Source organism: Podarcis tiliguerta (assembly GCF_965153285.1).
Source record: "Podarcis tiliguerta genome assembly, chromosome: 17".
NCBI classification, from domain to species: Eukaryota; Metazoa; Chordata; class Lepidosauria; order Squamata; family Lacertidae; genus Podarcis; species Podarcis tiliguerta.
In genome coordinates, this window is record NC_139550.1 from 29,170,035 (window position 1) to 29,188,789 (window position 18,755).

Below are 18,755 nucleotides of genomic sequence, written 5' to 3' on the forward strand. Positions count from 1 at the left end.
TTGGGTGCAGCAGGGGCTTTTCCAGCATTTTACTAAACAGAAAATCAGAGTTGTAACTACTAAATCAAGCCCACCATTTTCCAAATGAATATTCTATATCCAGATGAGTAGAAAGATAAGGAACAGCCGCAGAACTATCAGAGATATTCTTTGTCCAGAGAGTTATAGAAAATTTGTTGTGTTTCATGATTCCAAGGTGACAACTATTTCCCTCTGGATTTTCAGATTCTTTGGGTGCAGGAGCTTTTGCCAAGCGATTTCTTAAGCGCTATTTGAACATCTTTGTTTCTCAGGCTGTACACTAAAGGGTTCAACAAGGGAGTCACCATTGTGTAAGAGACAGAAATAAAAGTGTCCTCATCTAGCGTGTATCTGGATTTGGGCCTTAAATAGATAATAGAAGCACAACCAAAGTGCACCACGACCACGATAAGATGGGAGGCACAAGTGGAAAAGGCTTTTTGTTTCCCAGCCGTTGTGGGGATTTTCAAGACAGTGTTAACAATTAAAAAGTATGAGAGAAGGATGAACAGGAATGAGCAAAATACAACCAAAATACAAATAATGAAAATGACAATTTCTCCTATGTAGTTTCGGCCACAGGCTAATTCAAGCAAAGGTGCTAAATCGCAAAAGAAGTGCTTAAGTTTATTTGGTCCACAGAAAGGCAAAGTAAATATGATTATAGTCTCTGAGGTAGAAAAAAGAAATCCAGTTGTTGCTGAACAAGCCACCAGTTTGGTGCAGAGACTTTGATTCATCAGAATCTGATAACGTAAAGGTTTGCATATGGAGACATATCGGTCATACCCCATCACTGCTAGAAGCATACAATTTGTGCACCCAAAGCCCAGGAAAATGCACATCTGAGTAGCACAGCCAATGAAGGAAATGGTCTTCTTTTCTCTTAGAAGATTTGCAAGCATATTGGGGATAATGACAAGTGAATAGCAGATTTCTGAGAAGGAAAGGATGGAGAGGAAGAAGTACATGGGGATGTGGAGGCTGCGGTCAAGCCGTATCGCAGTGATGATGATTATATTTGCCATCAAAGTAACCAGGTAAATTAGAGAGAACACCAGAAACAAGGGAATCTGCAGGTCTGGGAAATTGGAAAATCCAGCAAGGATAAATTCTGTCACCACTGTTTGATTCTCTCTTCCCATTGATGCAGCATCTGAAAATAAACTTTAAAAGCGTTACAGATTGCCACAGTGCTCATCAGCTGATGTTTTATACAAAAATACTGGGGGGAAATGCTTGTTCACAAAATTATTTTTTATTTTTTGTTATTTAGTAAATTTACGTACTGCCCTTCAAGTGAATATCACAAGCCAGTTTACAACATAAAAACACAAAATGCATAACGTGACTGTAAAAATGCAATAATAATAATAACTTACAAGGAAGCAGGTTGGATGTTGAGCTCTTCCAAGTGACAGCAATTTGCCACAATATCCTTTTTATGATGTTTTTATTTAGCATGGAACGATGTAAACACTTAGAAATCCCACCTGATATTCTCTCCACGGTGTTTCAAAACGTAAAATAATCAACCATCTTATTATCAGTGGGAGTTGTTAAAATCTACAAGTAATGTAAAAATACATGTAATTTTATTGGGTGTATTTCCCCCCCTAAAACTGTTGACTTAATCTATATCGATACATTTTAGTATGTCTACTTGATTTTCAATTTTTATTTTATCATGATTAATATTACAGTTTGTTCCGGTCTTTCTGATTAAGTGGTTTGCGAATATTGTTTAATAAATAAAACAGCTGGGTTAACTGCATCAAAGTGACCTTCTCCGGATACAAGTGTGGGCAGTGTGTATGGAGATACATGTCATGTGACAAAGACACATGAGAGCAGAAGCAGCAAAGCAGGCTGGGAAGTGCTGGGACTGCACAGCCATTTGGGCCTACTAAAGTTATTCAGGCCTAACTGCTAACTGTTGAGTCACCCTGACATGTGACTTAGTAGACAGTTTCTCTTTTGTGCTCTCTGTAATATGTGAGAGTCTGTCTGCTTCAGTTATGAACAGTGTTGAATAGTGGGTAGACATAGCAGACGACGCAGCGATTTCTCCAAAGCAGCTCTTTATTTGTAAGCTGGAACAGAACTGAACTGAAGGGTTCAACCAGCCTGCTTATATATAGCGTCACAGTAACCACTTTCTGTAACTATCCAATCACTGAACGTCACTTTCGATCCCTTATTTGCATATGTGGACCTGAACTATCTACAGTATCCCCCTGCTGGCCCAGGGTGAGAACTTCAGTACATAACAAATATTAAGTGTTTTATTTTAATTATCTCATATTTATCCGCATTTGATAACTTTTTTTCAGCGGGGGTGGAGCAATAATGGGAAGTTGAGGGACCTGCACAGTTCCTTGGGGCTGTCGTTTTCATTTCACGTGAAGGATCTCAGAGGCTTCTCTGAAATTTAATTGATTGATTTCCCCCTCATCTGAAAATCTCAGGGCATAAAAATGCAAGATAGAAACGCAAAATACAGAAGAGAAACATAAACAAACAAAAACCACCCCCCTCTCCCACAAACACATTTAAAAGAATATAAGATGTTACTTCAGCCCAAGGCCTCAGTTGACAAGGAATGTTTTTGCTTGGTACCTATAGGTAGTATAATGAAAGCACCAGGTGAGCCTCACTTGAGAAAATAAAACTCCTTTTATAAAAATTCCTCCTCGTTCTTGGTGCCCGCTTGTGGACCCAGAAACATGTCACCTCTTCCTTCAGCCCTTTTCTTGGAAATGCAGGCAGGGCACTGCAAGAAAGAGGGAGAGAGGGTAATGTCTTCTGCTCTGAATCTCTCTGTGTATGTGTGTTGGGGAGCAGGCAGGGGGCAGAGAGAGTTAAAGGCCAAAGGCCTGGTTATAGAAGAAACCTTATTGCCTGGTGCCTAAAAATATATGATGGTAGTCCCAGTGCAACTATACAACTGTGAAGCCTATTCTATGTGTGGTAAATTTGTCTGTGAAAGAGTTCTGCATCTTGCCAGGGAGATTGAGAATCTTAAGTTCCTCTTATGCTTTTATCCATTTTTTGTTTTAGATCACTTTTTTCAGATTCGTTCCTTTTTTTAACATTTCAGTTTAATATTAGTTAAATAAGGGGCTATATTTCCTTTTCAAGGGGGATTCAGCATCATAAGTTGGTTTGTGGTGTCGTTTATCTGGGTCTGAGGTAACCTCTGTTTCTGCTTGTCTTACTTTTGTATTGTTAAACTTTGGCTGTATCCATGCTACACATTTAAAGTTCTGTGACACCATTTTGAATGGTGGGGTTGGGGCTCCCTCAGGGTGAAATCCCCAGCTCTCATTCCCCACCCCAGGGTGTGGGGGGCATCATTCAAAGCCACCATAGCCTCATACTCCTTCCAGTCTTGGAGGCAGCCTAGCTTACCTCAGAGGGTTATTGCCAGGATAATTTGGACAGGGATAGCACATCATGTATACCACCTTGAGTTCCTTGGAGGAAAGGTGGGGTGTTCAAGTGAAAATAAAGCACCAAGGAAGATCCCCTGAGAGTACAAATGTGCTTTTTGAAAGCTGCCTAGAGGTGGTGAGTTAGCCAGGTGGAGAGAGAAGTCCCCACCCTAAAATGAAAAGGCAAGAACTTTCAAACCACTGGAACAGATAATACACAATGACTAAATGAGGAAGAGCCGGCCAGCCAACACCTTGGGGAGACAGATGAGTTTTTATGAGGTGTTGGAAACCGGATCACAGTCAGGGCCCATTTTTTTTTCTTCGATTCCCATAGGGATGCGAGGCAGGGGGTGTTTGGGGAAAACTATAAGGGAAGCCCAGATCCAGATGCCCTGGTCCTCCTGGTGAGGGGTAAATTAAGGGGCAGGGCAGGTGCATGGAAGTTGGATGAGGATACCAAGTGTTGACATGGGCCTGAGATGGAGAGAGAGAGCCCCCAGTCCATTGGGCAAGGCCTTGGCCAAGAGCTGACTTCACAATGGGCTGCAGAATGTTTTGTTTCCCAGGAAACCAAGTGAGTTGTTTGAAAGAATCCTGAGATCAGTTAAAAGCTCATTCAACTGTCTCCTTCAGATCAGTTGACACTGCAGATGTCTGTCTGCTTCAGAGAACTGTCTTTTTTGGATCAGTTGACATCGGAAACATCTGTCTCCTTCGGACAACTATCTTTGGCTCAATTGAAAGCCCAGAGAATGGTCTTCTGCCTCCCCTACTGCCACAGAAGGTAAGGTAAGCGGGGAAGAGGGGAGACATTCTGAAGCCTTGTTCTCCCCCCACCCCCATCGGCAGTTTTTAAAGATGCTCCTTGGTTATTCGACCTTCATAAATCCGATGCTCACAGGGAGTGTTCTGGTTAATTTTCTGAGTTTTTTGGGTTTGTCTCCATCCAAATGGCAGGAGAATTACCACCTCCCCGTTCCCCCCAAATCAGTAAAATGCTCTCCCCCCTCCCCCAATTCTACCACCCACAAATAGGAATTTCTAGGAGCTCATTTTTCACTCAGCCCTAAAATACACACTCCACCTCTGCAGGGCTCACACCTGCACCCTTAAGTACTCCTTCCCTCAGGTGCATTTCCAGCATCTTGAATTGGTTTCTCAACTCCCAACTCCTATCAGCCCTAGACAGCAGATCCAGGGTGTCAGATGTCATGGAGTAGTGGGGGGCAGTTGGGATCTAGACACATAAAACAGGGTGATTTAGCTCTGGAAGGGAAGGGTCATATCTCTTCGGTGGAGCACATGCTCTTCATGCAGAAGCAGGGGTGATGGAAGAAGAACCAGCACCAAATGCGGGGGTGGGGCAAACCATCTGGCAGCGTGGTGCCTAAAAACATATTGTGATAGCGCCAGTGCAACTGTACAATTGTGAAGCCTTTTCTATTTGTGGTGATTGCCAGAGAATAATTTGTCTGAAAGAAAGAGTTCTGCTTCTTGCCAAGGAGATTGAGAATCTTAAATTCCCTTTATGCTTTAGACCACTTTTTCCAGATGAATTTGCATTTCATTTCCTTTTATAAAGTTTCAGTTCAATATTTGTTAAATGAGGGGCAATATTTTCTTTTCCAGCTGCCCTGGCCCTTCAGGTGAGGAGTAAATTAAGGGGCAGGGCAGGTGCTTGGAAGCTGGATGAAGATACCAAGTGTTGACATGGGCTTGAAATGGAGAGAGAGACAGAGAGAGCCCACAGTCCATAGGGTGAGGCCTTTGCCAAGATCTGACTTCACAATGGGCTGCAGAATGTTTTGCTTCCCAGGAAACCAGGTGAGTTGTTTGAAAGGATCTTAAAAGCTCATTCAACTGTCTTCTTCAGTTGACACCAGAGATGTCTTGCTGCTTTAGAGAACTGTCTTTTTTTGGATCAGTTTACATCGGAGACATCTGTCTTCTTCGGAGTCCAGTAAGTAAATTTTTATTTATACCCCGCCCTTCCCGGCCTAGATCGGGCTCAGGGCAGCTAACATTGAACATCAAATACATTAAAACACAAACAATTGATTAAAATACAGCTTAAAAATTAGAATCAGGATAAAATTAAATGACTGCCCATGAAATTACAACCATAGGGGTCGATTTAGCATCATAACACTGGGTAACTAGCTAGCTACTTACTGTCTAGTGTGGAAAGTGGAGCAAAGGACCTTTTTGGGAGGATCAGTTCTGCACTCAAAATGAAAAATTGTGTCACTGTGTGCAAAGAGATGTAACCGGCTGCAACCTTTGTCTGTTTAAAAAAATGTGGTGACTTGACACATAGGTAAGAGAGGCTTTCCAACAGAGAGATGCCAAAATCTCCTCAAAATATGTGGCTGATGGGCACCATCTGCAAGGAAAATGGAGGAGGAGGCAGCCCTGGATTTGGAGAGCTTATTCTCATTTATTTGTTTTTATCTCTTTTTCACATCCACCATGTCCACTGCTGGTTGAGCTCATGGAAGCACCCCAGAGGGACTGAAAGATAGATTTTTAAAACCTCATGTATAATAGCACTCCCTTGAGCCCCATTGATTTATAATTATTGATATTAATTGAATTTATGAATTGATTTTTACTAGAGAGTTTCAAAACAACTTGTAAAGATTTAAAAGGCCAAGATGCCATAAAAGCAGACAGTAAAATACACAAAATCCTCAAAGTGTTTATCCACTGGCAATGTGTAATGAGGGAAATACATATCTCCTTCCTTCCCCTGCTAAAAAGCTGAACCCCAATAGAGGCCTATAATCAATTTAGGAGGCTAGAGATGTTTAGCACAGACTCTTTTATGACACCTCAGCTTGTCCTCTCCTCTGCATAAGAACCAAGTCCCTGGATCTGTGGTCCAAGGCAGACCCCTCCTTGCTGCAGGACAACCTCTTCGATTTCGCGGACCTGAGCTTGCAGAAGTGGAAAGACACTATTGGTCGTGATGACACTTCATCATGTCTCCATGGAAGGTCCACCATCAGGAAGCCATTCACAGGGAACAGGGTCATTCTGTGGCTCATACCTTCAGAAGGATGGGGGAGCACCTGGTGAGTTATTTGCTGGGAAGTTGGTTCTTTGCCCTTGTAAGTGTAGACTGCAACTTTTGAATTCTCAAAAATGGCCATGAGTGAATTTCCCTCCAGCCAAGACCAGAATAGTTTGTAAAGTGGGACCTCTCTAGCATTCTGATGCAGGGCCATGGGAGCATAAAGGGAGTGGGGCTTCCTGTCCCTGAGGGGTGCTGTAATGTCTTCAAGGAAGAAGAGAATTCCCTAGATGAACGAGGTATGCATGTTTGCATGTTGCACTGGTAACCAGAACCACCAGCTGCATACTGCTGTCCAGGTTGGCAAAGGACCATTGCTCAGTTGTAGAGCATGTGTTTTTGCATGTGAAATCCCCAATAGGATCTGCAGGCGGGGCTGCCCCCTGATAGAATCCCTCTAGAGAACTGCTTCTGCCAGTCAGTGTCAGGAGTGCCTGCAGGAGCCAGGCCCTGTGACCGGTAGGGCTTCGCAGGACTGGGACTTTCCTAAGTTTGTTCTGAAGAGGCAAGGCAGGTCCGCGCAGGTGAGGCCTATTGGTAACTCACAGCACCTGGTGGCAAGAGCCGGGAAGGGATATAAGGTCAGCATTTCCCTTTGGCTCTTTGCCACAGCAACATGCTTCCTGCCTTGCTACATTTGGCTTCTTGACTCCTTGCTTCCTGATCCTCAGACCCTTGGCTCCTTGACTCCTGGTTTCCTGACCCTCGGAGCCTTGGCTTCTGGACTCCCAGCTCTCTGATCCTCAGACCCTTGGCTTCCTGACTCCTGGCTTCCGGACTCCCGTTCCTGCTCCCACACCGCCATCTTGCCCCTGGCCCCGACATCCTTTGACCGCCTGTAAACCAGACCGTGACAGTCAGTGTTGACCATACTGAGCTAGATGAGCCAATGTGGTTGAGTCAGTAGAAGACAGCATCCTGTGTTCTCATTTAAATCAACCCTTTGGGACTGTGAGGACTGGAATCTTACTTTATGTTTAAGCATGGGAGAAACTAGGCTTTATTTCTCCTGGGTCAAAGACCCAGTTTGGCACCTTCCCATGAACATTTGCGCGCACACATACAAATATGTTGGGAGTCTTAATGGCGCTCCCCTGGAGGCCTCACCCAGGGCAAAAAAACCTGGCTAGCCGCCCTCACCCTGTAGCTCTGGGTCATAACTCTTTGGTGGAGCACATGCTCTGCATGCAGAAGTTCAATTCCATATGGCAGTGATGGTGAACCTTTTAGAGTCCGGGTGCCCAAACTGCAACCCCAAACACACTTATTTATCGCAAAGTGCCAACACGGCAATTTAACCTGAATACTGAGGTTTTAGTTTAGAAGGGAAGGGTGGCGCATCTGTGTGGAGAGAGAGAGTGGAGCAATACAGTGGTGCCTCAGCTTTCGAACAGCTTAGTTCTCAAACTACTTGGAACCCGAACACCTCAAACCCGGAAATGAGTGTTCTGGTTTTCTAACCTTTTTCGGAAGCGGAACATGCTCTGTTCTGAGTACAGTGGTGCCTCGCAAGACGAAAAGAATCCGTTACGCGAGTCTCTTCGTCTTGCGGTTTTTTCGTCTTGCGAAGCAAGCCCATTAGCGGATTAGCGCTATTAGCGCTATTAGCAGTTTAAGGGCTATTAACGGCTATTAAAGGCTTAAGGGATTAGTGGATTAGCTGCTAAAAGGCTATTAGCAGCTTAGCGCTTTAGAAAAAGGGGTTGGGGAGCAGGAAAAAACCTCAAGAATCGCAAGACATTTTCGTCTTCCGAAGCAAGCCCATAGAGAAATTCGTCCTGTGAAGCGCCTCTGAAAACGGAAAACCCTTTCGTCTTGCGGGTTTTCCGTCTTGCGAGGCATTCGTCTTGCGGGGCACCACTGTATAACTTCCACTTTGAGTGCCACACTTCTGTTATGAGAGTGAGGGAAGGCGGGCTGGGCAGCAAGCAAGTAGGCCTCTGCCACCCTCCAGCGCTGGGTCCCTCCGCCACCGCCGCCACAACAGCAACTACCCCCTCCAACTCCTGCAGCCCCGGTGCTGAGTGAGGGAAGGCTGGGCCAGGGCGGCAAGCGAGCAGGCAAGGGATGTTGGTGCCACACCCACTCCAGCCTGCTCCTGCTTGCAGGCAAGTGCAAGTGGGATCAGGCTGCTCTGCTAAGGAGCGTTGCTGCTTGCACGGGAACAGGAGCTGGATCGGGGCTGCTCAGCTGGGGAGGTGCAGGCTCCATCACACTTTCCATTGAGGGGTTTGTGGCTGCACTCCCCTCAAGGGAGTCGTTTAACGAGCTCCCACCTCTGCATCAGATCCTCTGCAACCTGAAGGCAGCCAGGCTAATAGTTGCTGAGGTTGGGGAAGGTGGAGGCAGCCCAAAAGCTGCACCTGAGAGCGCCTGCACCACCTGAAGGCAGCAAAGTGCGCCTAAGCTGAACTGCCCACCCCCCTCCCTCGCATGGGGTGCAATGGGTTCGCCACCATTGGTATAGCCTTTCTTTGGGCATGGTTCTGAAAGTGTGAGGTTTAAATTATATGAACATGAATGCTAAATAAATGCATATTGAGAAATTACAATGCTCTATTTTGTATACAATATATTGTTACGTCCTTGCCAACATGTTACAGAAAGCAAATGTCAGAAAAAAACCACATGAAGGCAAAAGAGCAGAAATCAAGTGTGTTTGGTTACATAAATTCCAACCTTTGAAAAAGCAACAGATATGATCCCCTCTTTAAAAATAGCAATTACTGGGGACAAGGAAGGGCAGAAAAAGCTACCTCCACAAAGATAGGCAGAAATGGAACCCAACCGAAATATACGGGTACCAGCCATTCAACAAGAACAATTTTGACACTTCAGTCTCAGCACTATATGAACTTGAAATAGTTCTGCCTGAATGTTTGGTAGTGAAAATGAGGGCTAAGATTTGGGAGAAAACAACAGTCATCTTTAGAAATGTTTCCTTTGTTGCAGAGCTGAATGATTACAGGTTCATTTATGAGAAAATTCCCACAACCCAATTTATTTTCCAGTGATTTACGGACTTCCGGAGGCGGCGCGAAACCGTGATGGCGGACCTCTTCGAGCTCTGAAGAGGGGCACCGCAGAAAAGGGTTGTTTCGCTACGGCGCAGCGGCAACCCATCAAGAAAAACCACGGACAGAGAGAGTCCGTGGCCGTGGGACTCGGCGGGCACCTGGAGCGACCCCAAATTCGCGGAAGGGACCCCGTAAGGGGCTCCGGAGTGAAGGAGGGGGAGCGGTGCTGTGAGTTCATCGCTCTTTCTGCGGAGGCGAAGCCGCGCGGCTGTCACGGATGAGCGCTGACCTTTCTTCCAAAAAATACTACTCTGAAACAGCAAACCCGTGAGTAAGGACTTAAGATTTGTTACAATAACTTGAAGAAATTTGGCTGAAACCGGGAGACGAGAAAGAGGAAGTCCGTCTTCCGGCACTGCTTATAAGATCAAAGCAGACTGTTTAAAGAGCGGAAAGCGCTGTGAACAGGGAAGCTTTAAGGCTTTAAAGTGGGACTTTCGTGCACACTTGAAATTCTATTCTTAAAGGAAGAAAAAATACAGTTTAAATTGGACTTGGAGCGGTCCCCCATGGGGCGAGGGAAGACTCTAACCCCAAATCTTCGGGTGGCCGGGTGAAGTTGCTTGACTGCGGAACTGTTACAAACTTCCAGATACTTTTGTAACTGAAGTGCAACTTTTGGGCTTACTTAGTTTGAGTGGATACAATTGCAGGCACCTTGCTGGAACATTGTTAAACGTTTTAAAGTGCTCTGCAGGACTTTTTTCTTAGTGTTTTGGAACTAACTTGCTTTTAAAATTGTTTTTGAAAACGGAAACTTTAATGGCGGAAAAGTTACCTTCTTCTTACTAACTTTTGGTGGCACTCCCCCTAGAGGACATGGGATAACAAAGGCCTGGGAAAAGTTTTTTTGCTTACTTTCTTTCTCCAGACTGTTTATAAATTTGGACTTGTCTTTCCCATGGGATTACAACATCTGACCTTGAACATTGACTGATGAGTGGTACAGGAAAGACAAGAGCAGCCAAAGCTAAGGAAGCTAAGGAAAAAGAAAAAGCAAAAAAGCAGGCACAGCTTTTGCAAACAACTTTAACTCAGGGACGTAGACTATCAGTGCCTGCTGTGCTTGCAACACAAAAAGTAGAAAGTGAAAAGCCTGAAAAATCTGAAGAGGAAGATATGGCATCAGGAGGAGCAGAGGCAGCACTGAAACAAGTTTTGGAACAATTGTCAACATTAAATCAAAAAATTGATAACCAATCAACAAAAATTGACCAAGCTACATCCTCGATCCAGAAATTGACAGATCAGGTTTCCCAACACACCCAAGCAATTGAAAAATTGCAAGGAGCAACGGAAGAGAACCGTAAATTGGCAGGGGAAGCCGTTGAAATTGCAACATCAGCTAAAAAAGAGGTTGAGGAAGTTAAAGCAGAAGTCAAGCCTCTGCATAAACAGATAGGGGACCAACAAACCTATCTCTCTTTGGTGGAACTGAAAAACCGGGAGACTAATCTTAGGCTTAGGGCGGTCCCAGAAATCGAACAAGAAGATTTGATTGGATTTTTGACAACAGAATTTTCAAAGTTCTGGGGCTTAAAAGAAGAAAGTGATTTTAAAATAGTATCGGCTTTTCGACTGGGAAGATAGGTAAGAAAAGATAGATCTAGAGACTGTCTAATAGCTTTGAGATCAAGAGAGGAGAGAGACAAAATATTAGGCCTACACTTCAAAAACTCAATTGAGATACAAGAGAAAAGGGTGGAAATCTACCGAGATATTCCTAAACAGCTATTGGATCTGAGAGCCACCTATTCAGAATTGGCTAAGTTGTTGAGATTTAACTCAATCCCTTATAGGTGGGAGTTCCCACAAGGACTATCATTTACTTACAAACAGAAGAAGGTTAAAATAAGATTACCAGAGGATCTACAAAAGTTCCAGCACGACCACGGAGAAGATCTCCAAAAAGAAGCAGCAGCCCTTTGGCCTATACTTAAACCAGGACCCACTCTGCCAGCAGGCGGAGGGACGCCTAAACCCTCGGAATTAGAGGAAAAAGAAGATACACCGCTCTAGGTGTAACAGAATAGTTCAGGATGTCTCTGCAGCTACTCAGTTGGAATATAAATGGCGGAAATTCCCCGGAGAAAAGAAGGAAACTGTTTCATATATTGAAGAAAGAACAATTGGATATTATTTGTTTACAAGAAACCCATGTGACCAGGCTCCACAGGAAAGTTTTGGTCAACAAAAGACTAGGCCAAGAGTTTATTTCCTCAGACAAGGTAAAGAAAAGAGGAGTGGTGATTTATGCTAAGGAGAGCCTGATACCTAAATTTTTATTCAAAGATGAATATGGAAGAATTCTGGCAATTGAAATCCAGACCCAAGGAGAAAAAATATTGATACTAGGAATTTATGCTCCAAACGACGGGAAATCAGAATTTTTCAAGAAGCTGCATGAGACGCTGCTGGACTATCTGGACTATGCTAACATCATAATGATGGGAGACATGAATGGAGTGGTGTCTACACATATGGATAAGTCTTATAACCAAAATCTAACATCAGACGGCAGACTGCCTAAAACTTTTTTTGAAATGACTGACAATCTGGATTTGATTGATATATGGAGGACAAAGAACCCCCTAGGTAAAGAAGGAACTTTCTTCTCTGAGGCCCACCTGTCCTGGTCAAGGATCGACCAAATCTGGACCTCCAGGGGGCTGGCACCCAAGACTAAAAAGGTGGAAATCTGCCCAAAAACATGCTCCGACCACAACGCTCTGAAATTAGATCTCAGACTTACTCAAACCGGTTCCTTCAGATGGAGAATGAATGACACTCTTTTAAGAGATCAAGAGATTGTGAAAAAGGCCCAAAAAACATTAAAGGACTATTTTGAGATAAATTTGAATACTACAGTAGAAAAAAGAACGATCTGGGACGCAAGCAAAGCTGTCATGAGGGGGTTTCTGATACAACAGAATACAATTAAGAAGAAGCTCTGGAATGGAAAGAAAGATAAAATACTGGAGAAAATACATCAAGGAGAGAAAAAATTGAGAACTAAACCAAAGTCAAAGGATCTGTTGAGAGAAATTAAATTCCATCAAGTAGAATATTCAAAATTGATTAATCAGGAGATTGAATGGAAAATAAAACAGATGAAGCAAAGATCCTTTGAATCAGCAAATAAATGTGGAAAGCTGCTAGCTTGGCAGCTGAAAAAAAGACAAAAGTTGAATACAGTTACAAATCTAGAGATTGAAGGAAGAACGGTGCAGAAACCAGAGGAAATTAGGAAGTGCTTCCACAGATATTTTAAAGAACTTTATGTACAGGGGCCTCAGAAAGAATCAGAGATAGATCATTTTTTAAAGACAAATGGACTATCAAAAATAACTCAAGATAAAAGATCAATCTTGAACTCTACAATAACCACCCAGGAAATTGAAAGTGCCATTCAGAACATGCAACTAGGCAAATCTCCAGGCCCGGATGGGCTTACCTCCAAATACTACAAGACTTTGAAAGACTATTTAACACAACCCTTGTTGGAGGTATGCAACCAGATCATGGATGGGAAGAGGGCACCAGAAACGTGGAAAGAAGCGTTCATCACATTGATACCTAAGATAGAATCTGAAAAGACTCAACTCAAGAACTACCGCCCCATCTCACTCCTGAATGTGGATTACAAAATATTTGCAGACATTTTGGCAAGTAGACTTAAAAAAGTTTTAATTGAAGTAATTCACAAAGACCAAGCAGGCTTTCTCCCTGGTAGACATTTATATGAGAATACCAGAAACATCATCGATATTTTGGAACTTTTACAAACTAACAGGAACACAAGGGCGGTGTTAATTTTTGTTGATGCGGAGAAAGCATTTGACAATATATCTTGGATGTTCATGAAGAAAAACTTGGAAGGGATGGGAGTGGGGCGGGGGTTTGAAAATGGGTTACGAGCAATTTATTCAGAGCAAAAGGCCAAATTAATAGTGAACAATGTGGTGACGGAGGAGTTCAAAATTGAAAAAGGGACACGACAAGGGTGCCCTCTATCCCCTCTTTTATTCATTTCAGTCCTGGAGGTGCTATTGAACATGATAAGGGAGGACCGGCTGGTACAAGGGATAGAGGTCGGAGTGAAACAATATAAACTTAAAGCTTTTGCAGATGACCTAGTTTTGACATTGCAGGAGCCAGAATCCAGTACAAAAAGAGTTCTTGAACTTATATCTGAGTTTGGTCAGGTGGCGGGGTTTAAGTTGAACAAACAAAAAACCAAGGTTTTGACCAAGAATTTGACACTTACAGAAACAGAGGGGTTTCAGAGAGAAACAGAATTAAATGTGGTAAAGAAAGTGAAATACCTAGGGATCTATTTGTCTTCCAAAAATTTGAATTTATTTAAGGACAATTATGAAAAATGCTGGTTGGAAGTAAAGAAGGATTTAGAAATTTGGTCAAGATTGAAACTTTCCTTGTTGGGAAGGATTGCAGCAATTAAAATGAATGTATTGCCGAAAATGTTATTCTTGTTTCAAACCCTACAGATCGTGGACAGAGAGGAATGTTTTGGAAAATGGCAGAAGGATATATCTAAGTTTGTCTGGCAGGGCAAAAAGCCCCGAATAAAGTATAAAATATTAACTGATTCAAAAGAAAGAGGGGGGTTTGCCCTGCCGGATTTGAGGTTGTACTATGAAGCTGCAGCCTTCTGCTGGCTGAAAGATTGGTTTTTGCTAGAAAACACCGACGTCCTAGATCTGGAAGGTTTTGATAATGCATTTGGTTGGCATGCATATCTATGGTATGACAAGGTTAAAGTTCACAAATTGTTTAAAAGCCATATTGTCAGAAAAGCGATTTTTGCAGTCTGGATGAAATATAAAGACTTATTAGAGAGTAAAACACCGAGGTGGCTATCACCGGTGGAGGCCAAAGCTCGAAAAAGACCCAATATGGAGGCCTATTGGCCGAAATATTGGGAATTAATTGAAAAAATTGGAGACGGTTGGAAGTTGCAGAGCCAGGACAAATTAAAAAACAAGGTGCGAGATTGGTTACATTATGCTCAAATTCAAGAGGTTTTTAAAATGGATAAAAAGGTTGGTTTCCAGGAGGGGAAATCGAAACTAGAGACAGAATTGTTAGAACCAAAGACCAAGATTTTATCTAGAATGTATAACTTGCTGCTTATGTGGAACACACAGGATGAGACAGTTAAATCTGCTATGATAAAATGGGCACAGGATGTTGGACATAATATTATGTTTGAAGACTGGGAAAGGTTATGGAACACCGGAATGAAATTCACGGCATCTAGTGCCTTGAAGGAAAACATTATGAAAATGATATACCGGTGGTACATGACCCCAGTCAGGCTAGCCAAGATGCATCACCTGTCTGACAACAAATGTTGGAAGTGTAAGGAAGCAGAGGGGACTTTCTTCCATCTCTGGTGGACCTGCCCAAAAGTGAAGGCCTTCTGGGAAATGATTTATAATGAATTGAAAAAGGTATTTAGGTATACCTTTCCTAAGAAACCAGAGGCCTTCCTGTTGGGCATGGTGGACCAGAAAATGTCAAAGAAAGATAGAACTTTGTTTATGTACGCTAGCACAGCAGCAAGAATACTCATTGCAAAGAGTTGGAAGACACAAGATTTGCCCACGCTGGAGGACTGGCAGACGCAGTTGATGGACTACATGGAGATAGCTGAACTGACCGGCAGAATCCGAGATTTGGATAAAGAAACAATTGAGGAGGACTGGGGAAAATTTAAAGATTATCTGAAAAAATATTATAAGCTGTATGAATCCTAAGAAAGTGCATGATTAGGAAACGTTAAGCTTCTGCGAATATGATTAAGTAAATGGTAAAATTAGTGACAAAAGAGAAAAGGAGACAATTTAAATTGAATATGTTATGTTTATTTTAAAGGTATTGAAATTGAGATATAATATATTGTATTAGGATACATAACATTCGAAAGTTACAACAAGGTATGAAATAAGGTAACAAAATGCTGACATTGTTAATGCAAAGAACGCAGAATCGGAAGGGGTGGGGAAGTCCAAGTTTTATTTTGTTTTTGTTGTTAAAAAAGAGAAAATTTGTTTCTTGTAACTACTTTATTTGTTTATAAACCTATAAAATTATGGAAAGAAACGCAATAAAAAAATTTATAAAAAAAAAAAAATATTTTCCAGTGATTTACTACAGAGAAAATCAAAGTTGTTTGTAAATGCTAAAGCAAGGCCACATTTTTCCAAGTGAATATTTCATATACAAATGAATTTTTAAAAAGATGAGAAAAAGCTACAATACTATTTGAGGTGTTCTTTGTCCATTAAACAACAGATACAGTATTTGTTGGGTTTCATAATTCCTCTTCAAAGTGGATAACGCTTAATTTTCACATTCTTTGGGTGCAGGAGCTTTTGCCAAGGGATTTCTTAAGTGCTATTTGAACATCTTTGTTTCTCAGGCTGTACACCAAGGGGTTCAACAAGGGAGTCACCATTGTGTAAGAGACAGAAATAAAAGTAGTCTCATCTAGCGTGTAACTAGATTTGGGCCTTAAGTAGATAATGGAAGCACACCCAAAGTGCACTACGACCACGATAAGATGGGAGGCACAAGTGGAAAAGGCTTTACGTTTCCCAGCCGTTGTGGGAATTTTCAAGACAGTGTTTGCAATTGAAATGTATGAGAGAAGGATGAACAGGAATGAACAAATTACAACCAAAAAAGAAATAATGGTAATGACAATTTCCCCGATGTAGTTTCGGCCACAGGCTAATTCAAGCAAAGGTGATAAATCACAAAAGAAGTGCTTAAGCTTATTTGGTCCACAGAAAGGCAAGGTAAATATGATTATAGTCTCTGAGGTGGAAAAAAGAAATCCAGTTGTTGCTGAACAAGCCACCAGTTTGGTGCAGAGTCTTTGATTCATCAGAATCTGATAACGTAAAGGTTTGCATATGGACACATATCGGTCATACCCCATCACTGCTAGAAGCATACAATTTGTACACCCAAAGCCGAGGAAAAGGAACATCTGAGTAACACAGCCAATGAAGGAAATGGTCTTCTTCTCTCTTAGAAGATTTGCAAGCATATTGGGGATAATGACAAGTGAGTAGCAGATTTCTGAGAATGAGAGGATGGAGAGGAAAAAGTACATGGGGATGTGGAGGCTGCGGTTAAGCCGTATCGTAGTGATGATGATAATGTTTCCCATCAAAGTTACCAGGTACATAAGAGAGAACACCAGAAACAACATAATCTGCAGGTCTGGGAAATTGGAAAACCCAACAAGGATAAATTCTGTCACTATTGTTTGATTTTTTCTTCCCATTGATGTAGAATCTGAAAATGAACTTTAAAGATGTTACCGATTTCAACAGTGCTCGTCAGCTGACGCTTTATACAAAAATGCTTTGGGACAGGCTTGTTCATAAAATGATTATTTATTTTTTGTTCTTTATTAAATTTATGTATTGCCCTTCAGCTGACTATCACAACATAAAAACACAAAATGCATAATGTGACAGTAAAAATGCAATACCAATAACAAACATTTGATGTGCCTTAAACAGCACGCTATACAGCTGCCTGAGAAAAGGCTGCCTCCATTTGCCCAATGGTAGAACCGGCCTCAGTAGACCGAACCTAGCACAACAGTTGTGCAACCAGCAAAATAATTGTGTCACCCCTTAGACCTTTTATGACATTCACTTTACCAACACGTCTACACTGCAGAGTTGAATGTCTGATATCTCCCTTTCAAGGAATCCTGGGAATGTCTGCTCCCAACTTTGTGAGGCAATAGAGCCAGTTTACAAAACTGTATTTTTCATCGAACTAAAATTTTAGCAATCAAACAACATCTTGGCATAGCTCATCACCATTGATTACAATTCTGTATTCTTATAATTGATGTAATTCCACTGTGAATGAATGTCTAGCTACAGCCCACAAACTGATGAAGGAGCACAGAGGCACGTGAGCTGAAGAGTTTGAGGCTTCACAATATTCCCGTCAATTGAAAAATTAACAGCATCACAAGGCATAACTCTGAACACCACTAGAATATTTTATTGAGGAGCATGCCTATCTTAACCTGCCTTTTAAACAGTCATGCAGTCAGTGTCTATTCCAAATTGTAGCACCTCTGCAGCATCTCAGGTTGCAGTCTTCACAAGTCCTGCTAAGCTACCTCATACTCCTTTAGGAAAATATTGGATCTGGAGCGTTGTGCATGAAAAACAGTAACTCTGCCATTGAGTATGAATCTTGTGGCCAAGATAAAAAAGAGTCAGGTTCTTTGAAATTGTTCTTATTTACCTTTAAAGTGGCATAGAGAAGAGCATGGGTAGGCAGACTAAGGCCCAGGGGCCAGATCCAGCCCAATTGCCTTCTAAATCTGGCCCTTAGACAGTCTGGGAATCAGCATGTTTTTACAGGAGCAGAATGTATGCTTTTATTTAAAATGCATCTCTGGATTATATGTGTGGCATAGGAATTCGTTCATCCCCCCCCCCCAAAAAAAAAATATAGTCCGGCCCACCACAAGGTCTGATGGACAGTGGCCTGGCACCCTGATGAAAATGATTGCTGATCCCTGGACAAGAGCATCTGAAGGTCTGAATGAATGAATTCAAAACAAAGCTTCAGAAGCTCAAACAACAATAGACTTACAAGGAAGCACGATGGATGTTGAGCTCTTCCAAATGACAGCAGTTTGCCACAATATCCTTTTTATGATGTTTCTACTGAGCATGGAACAATGTAAACATGATTATAAATCCCACCAGATATTATCTCCACGGTATTTCAAAACATAAAATAAACCAACCATCTTATTATCAATGGGAGTTGTTAAAATCTACAAGAAATAATTAACAATACATGTAATTTTATTGGGTGCATTTTTTCCTAAAACTGTTGACTTCATCTCTATATCGATACATTTTATTATGTCTACTTGTTTTCCATTTTTTCTTTTATCATGATGCATATTACAGATTCTTTCGGTCTTTCTGATTAAGTGGTTTGTGAATATTGTTTAATAGATGAAAATAGCGTACAGGACAAATGGCTCTGGGGGTAAGCCACACCCATCGTCAAAAAGGCAGGGAAAGTTCTATCTCATGAAATTTAACATCTCACAAGGGTACTGAAGAC

General features: G+C 42.1%; 2 protein-coding genes and 1 long non-coding RNA gene across 8 annotated transcripts in view; 1 reads left to right on the forward strand and 2 right to left on the reverse strand.

Annotated features, from left to right (window-relative positions):
- Nucleotides 1–26: 26 nt before the first annotated feature.
- Nucleotides 27–2,668, reverse strand: LOC310667678 (olfactory receptor 10T2-like). Of its 2 annotated transcripts, none has more exons than XM_083420519.1 (2): nucleotides 2,596–2,668; nucleotides 27–1,188 (listed from the first exon to the last, which is right to left on the reverse strand). In XM_083420519.1, exon 2 carries the CDS (start codon nucleotides 1,164–1,166, stop codon nucleotides 222–224), a length of 945 nt encoding a protein of 314 aa, XP_083276645.1. In that variant the 5' UTR covers nucleotides 1,167–1,188; nucleotides 2,596–2,668; the 3' UTR covers nucleotides 27–221. The 2 variants fall into 2 exon arrangements, with proteins under 2 accessions (XP_083276645.1, XP_083276644.1); XM_083420518.1 differs by lacking the exon at nucleotides 2,596–2,668 and adding an exon at nucleotides 1,404–2,106 and having other exon boundaries at nucleotides 27–1,177.
- Nucleotides 2,669–4,126: 1,458 nt separating this feature from the next.
- Nucleotides 4,127–18,755, forward strand: part of LOC310667948 — a 73,487-nt gene continuing 58,858 nt past the window's right edge. For 3 of the 5 annotated variants that reach the window (XR_014506464.1, XR_014506465.1, XR_014506466.1), the window contains exons 1-2: nucleotides 4,127–4,247; nucleotides 5,332–5,418. This is a non-coding gene — a long non-coding RNA (uncharacterized lncRNA). The remainder of the gene's footprint in view (nucleotides 4,248–5,331; nucleotides 5,419–18,755) is intronic. The other 2 variants (XR_014506467.1, XR_014506468.1) reach the window with 1 other exon arrangement.
- Nucleotides 7,680–16,999, reverse strand: LOC310667702 (olfactory receptor 10T2-like). Its single transcript, XM_083420561.1, has 3 exons — nucleotides 15,787–16,999; nucleotides 8,390–9,553; nucleotides 7,680–8,020 (listed from the first exon to the last, which is right to left on the reverse strand). The coding sequence occupies exon 1, from the start codon at nucleotides 16,924–16,926 to the stop codon at nucleotides 15,982–15,984; it is 945 nt and encodes a 314-aa protein (XP_083276687.1). The 5' UTR covers nucleotides 16,927–16,999; the 3' UTR covers nucleotides 7,680–8,020; nucleotides 8,390–9,553; nucleotides 15,787–15,981.

Bases quoted from the DNA above. Each gene is read 5' to 3' on its own strand.
- LOC310667678 (XM_083420518.1), bottom strand. From the start codon at position 1,485: ATGCTAAATAAAAACATCATAAAAAGGATATTGTGGCAAATTGCTGTC. The intron at 1,178-1,403 runs GTAAGTTATTAT...GTTTATTTTCAG, and splicing joins AACATCCAACCTGCTTCCTT to ATGCTGCATCAATGGGAAGA.
- LOC310667702 (XM_083420561.1), bottom strand. From the start codon at position 16,926: ATGGGAAGAAAAAATCAAACAATAGTGACAGAATTTATCCTTGTTGGG.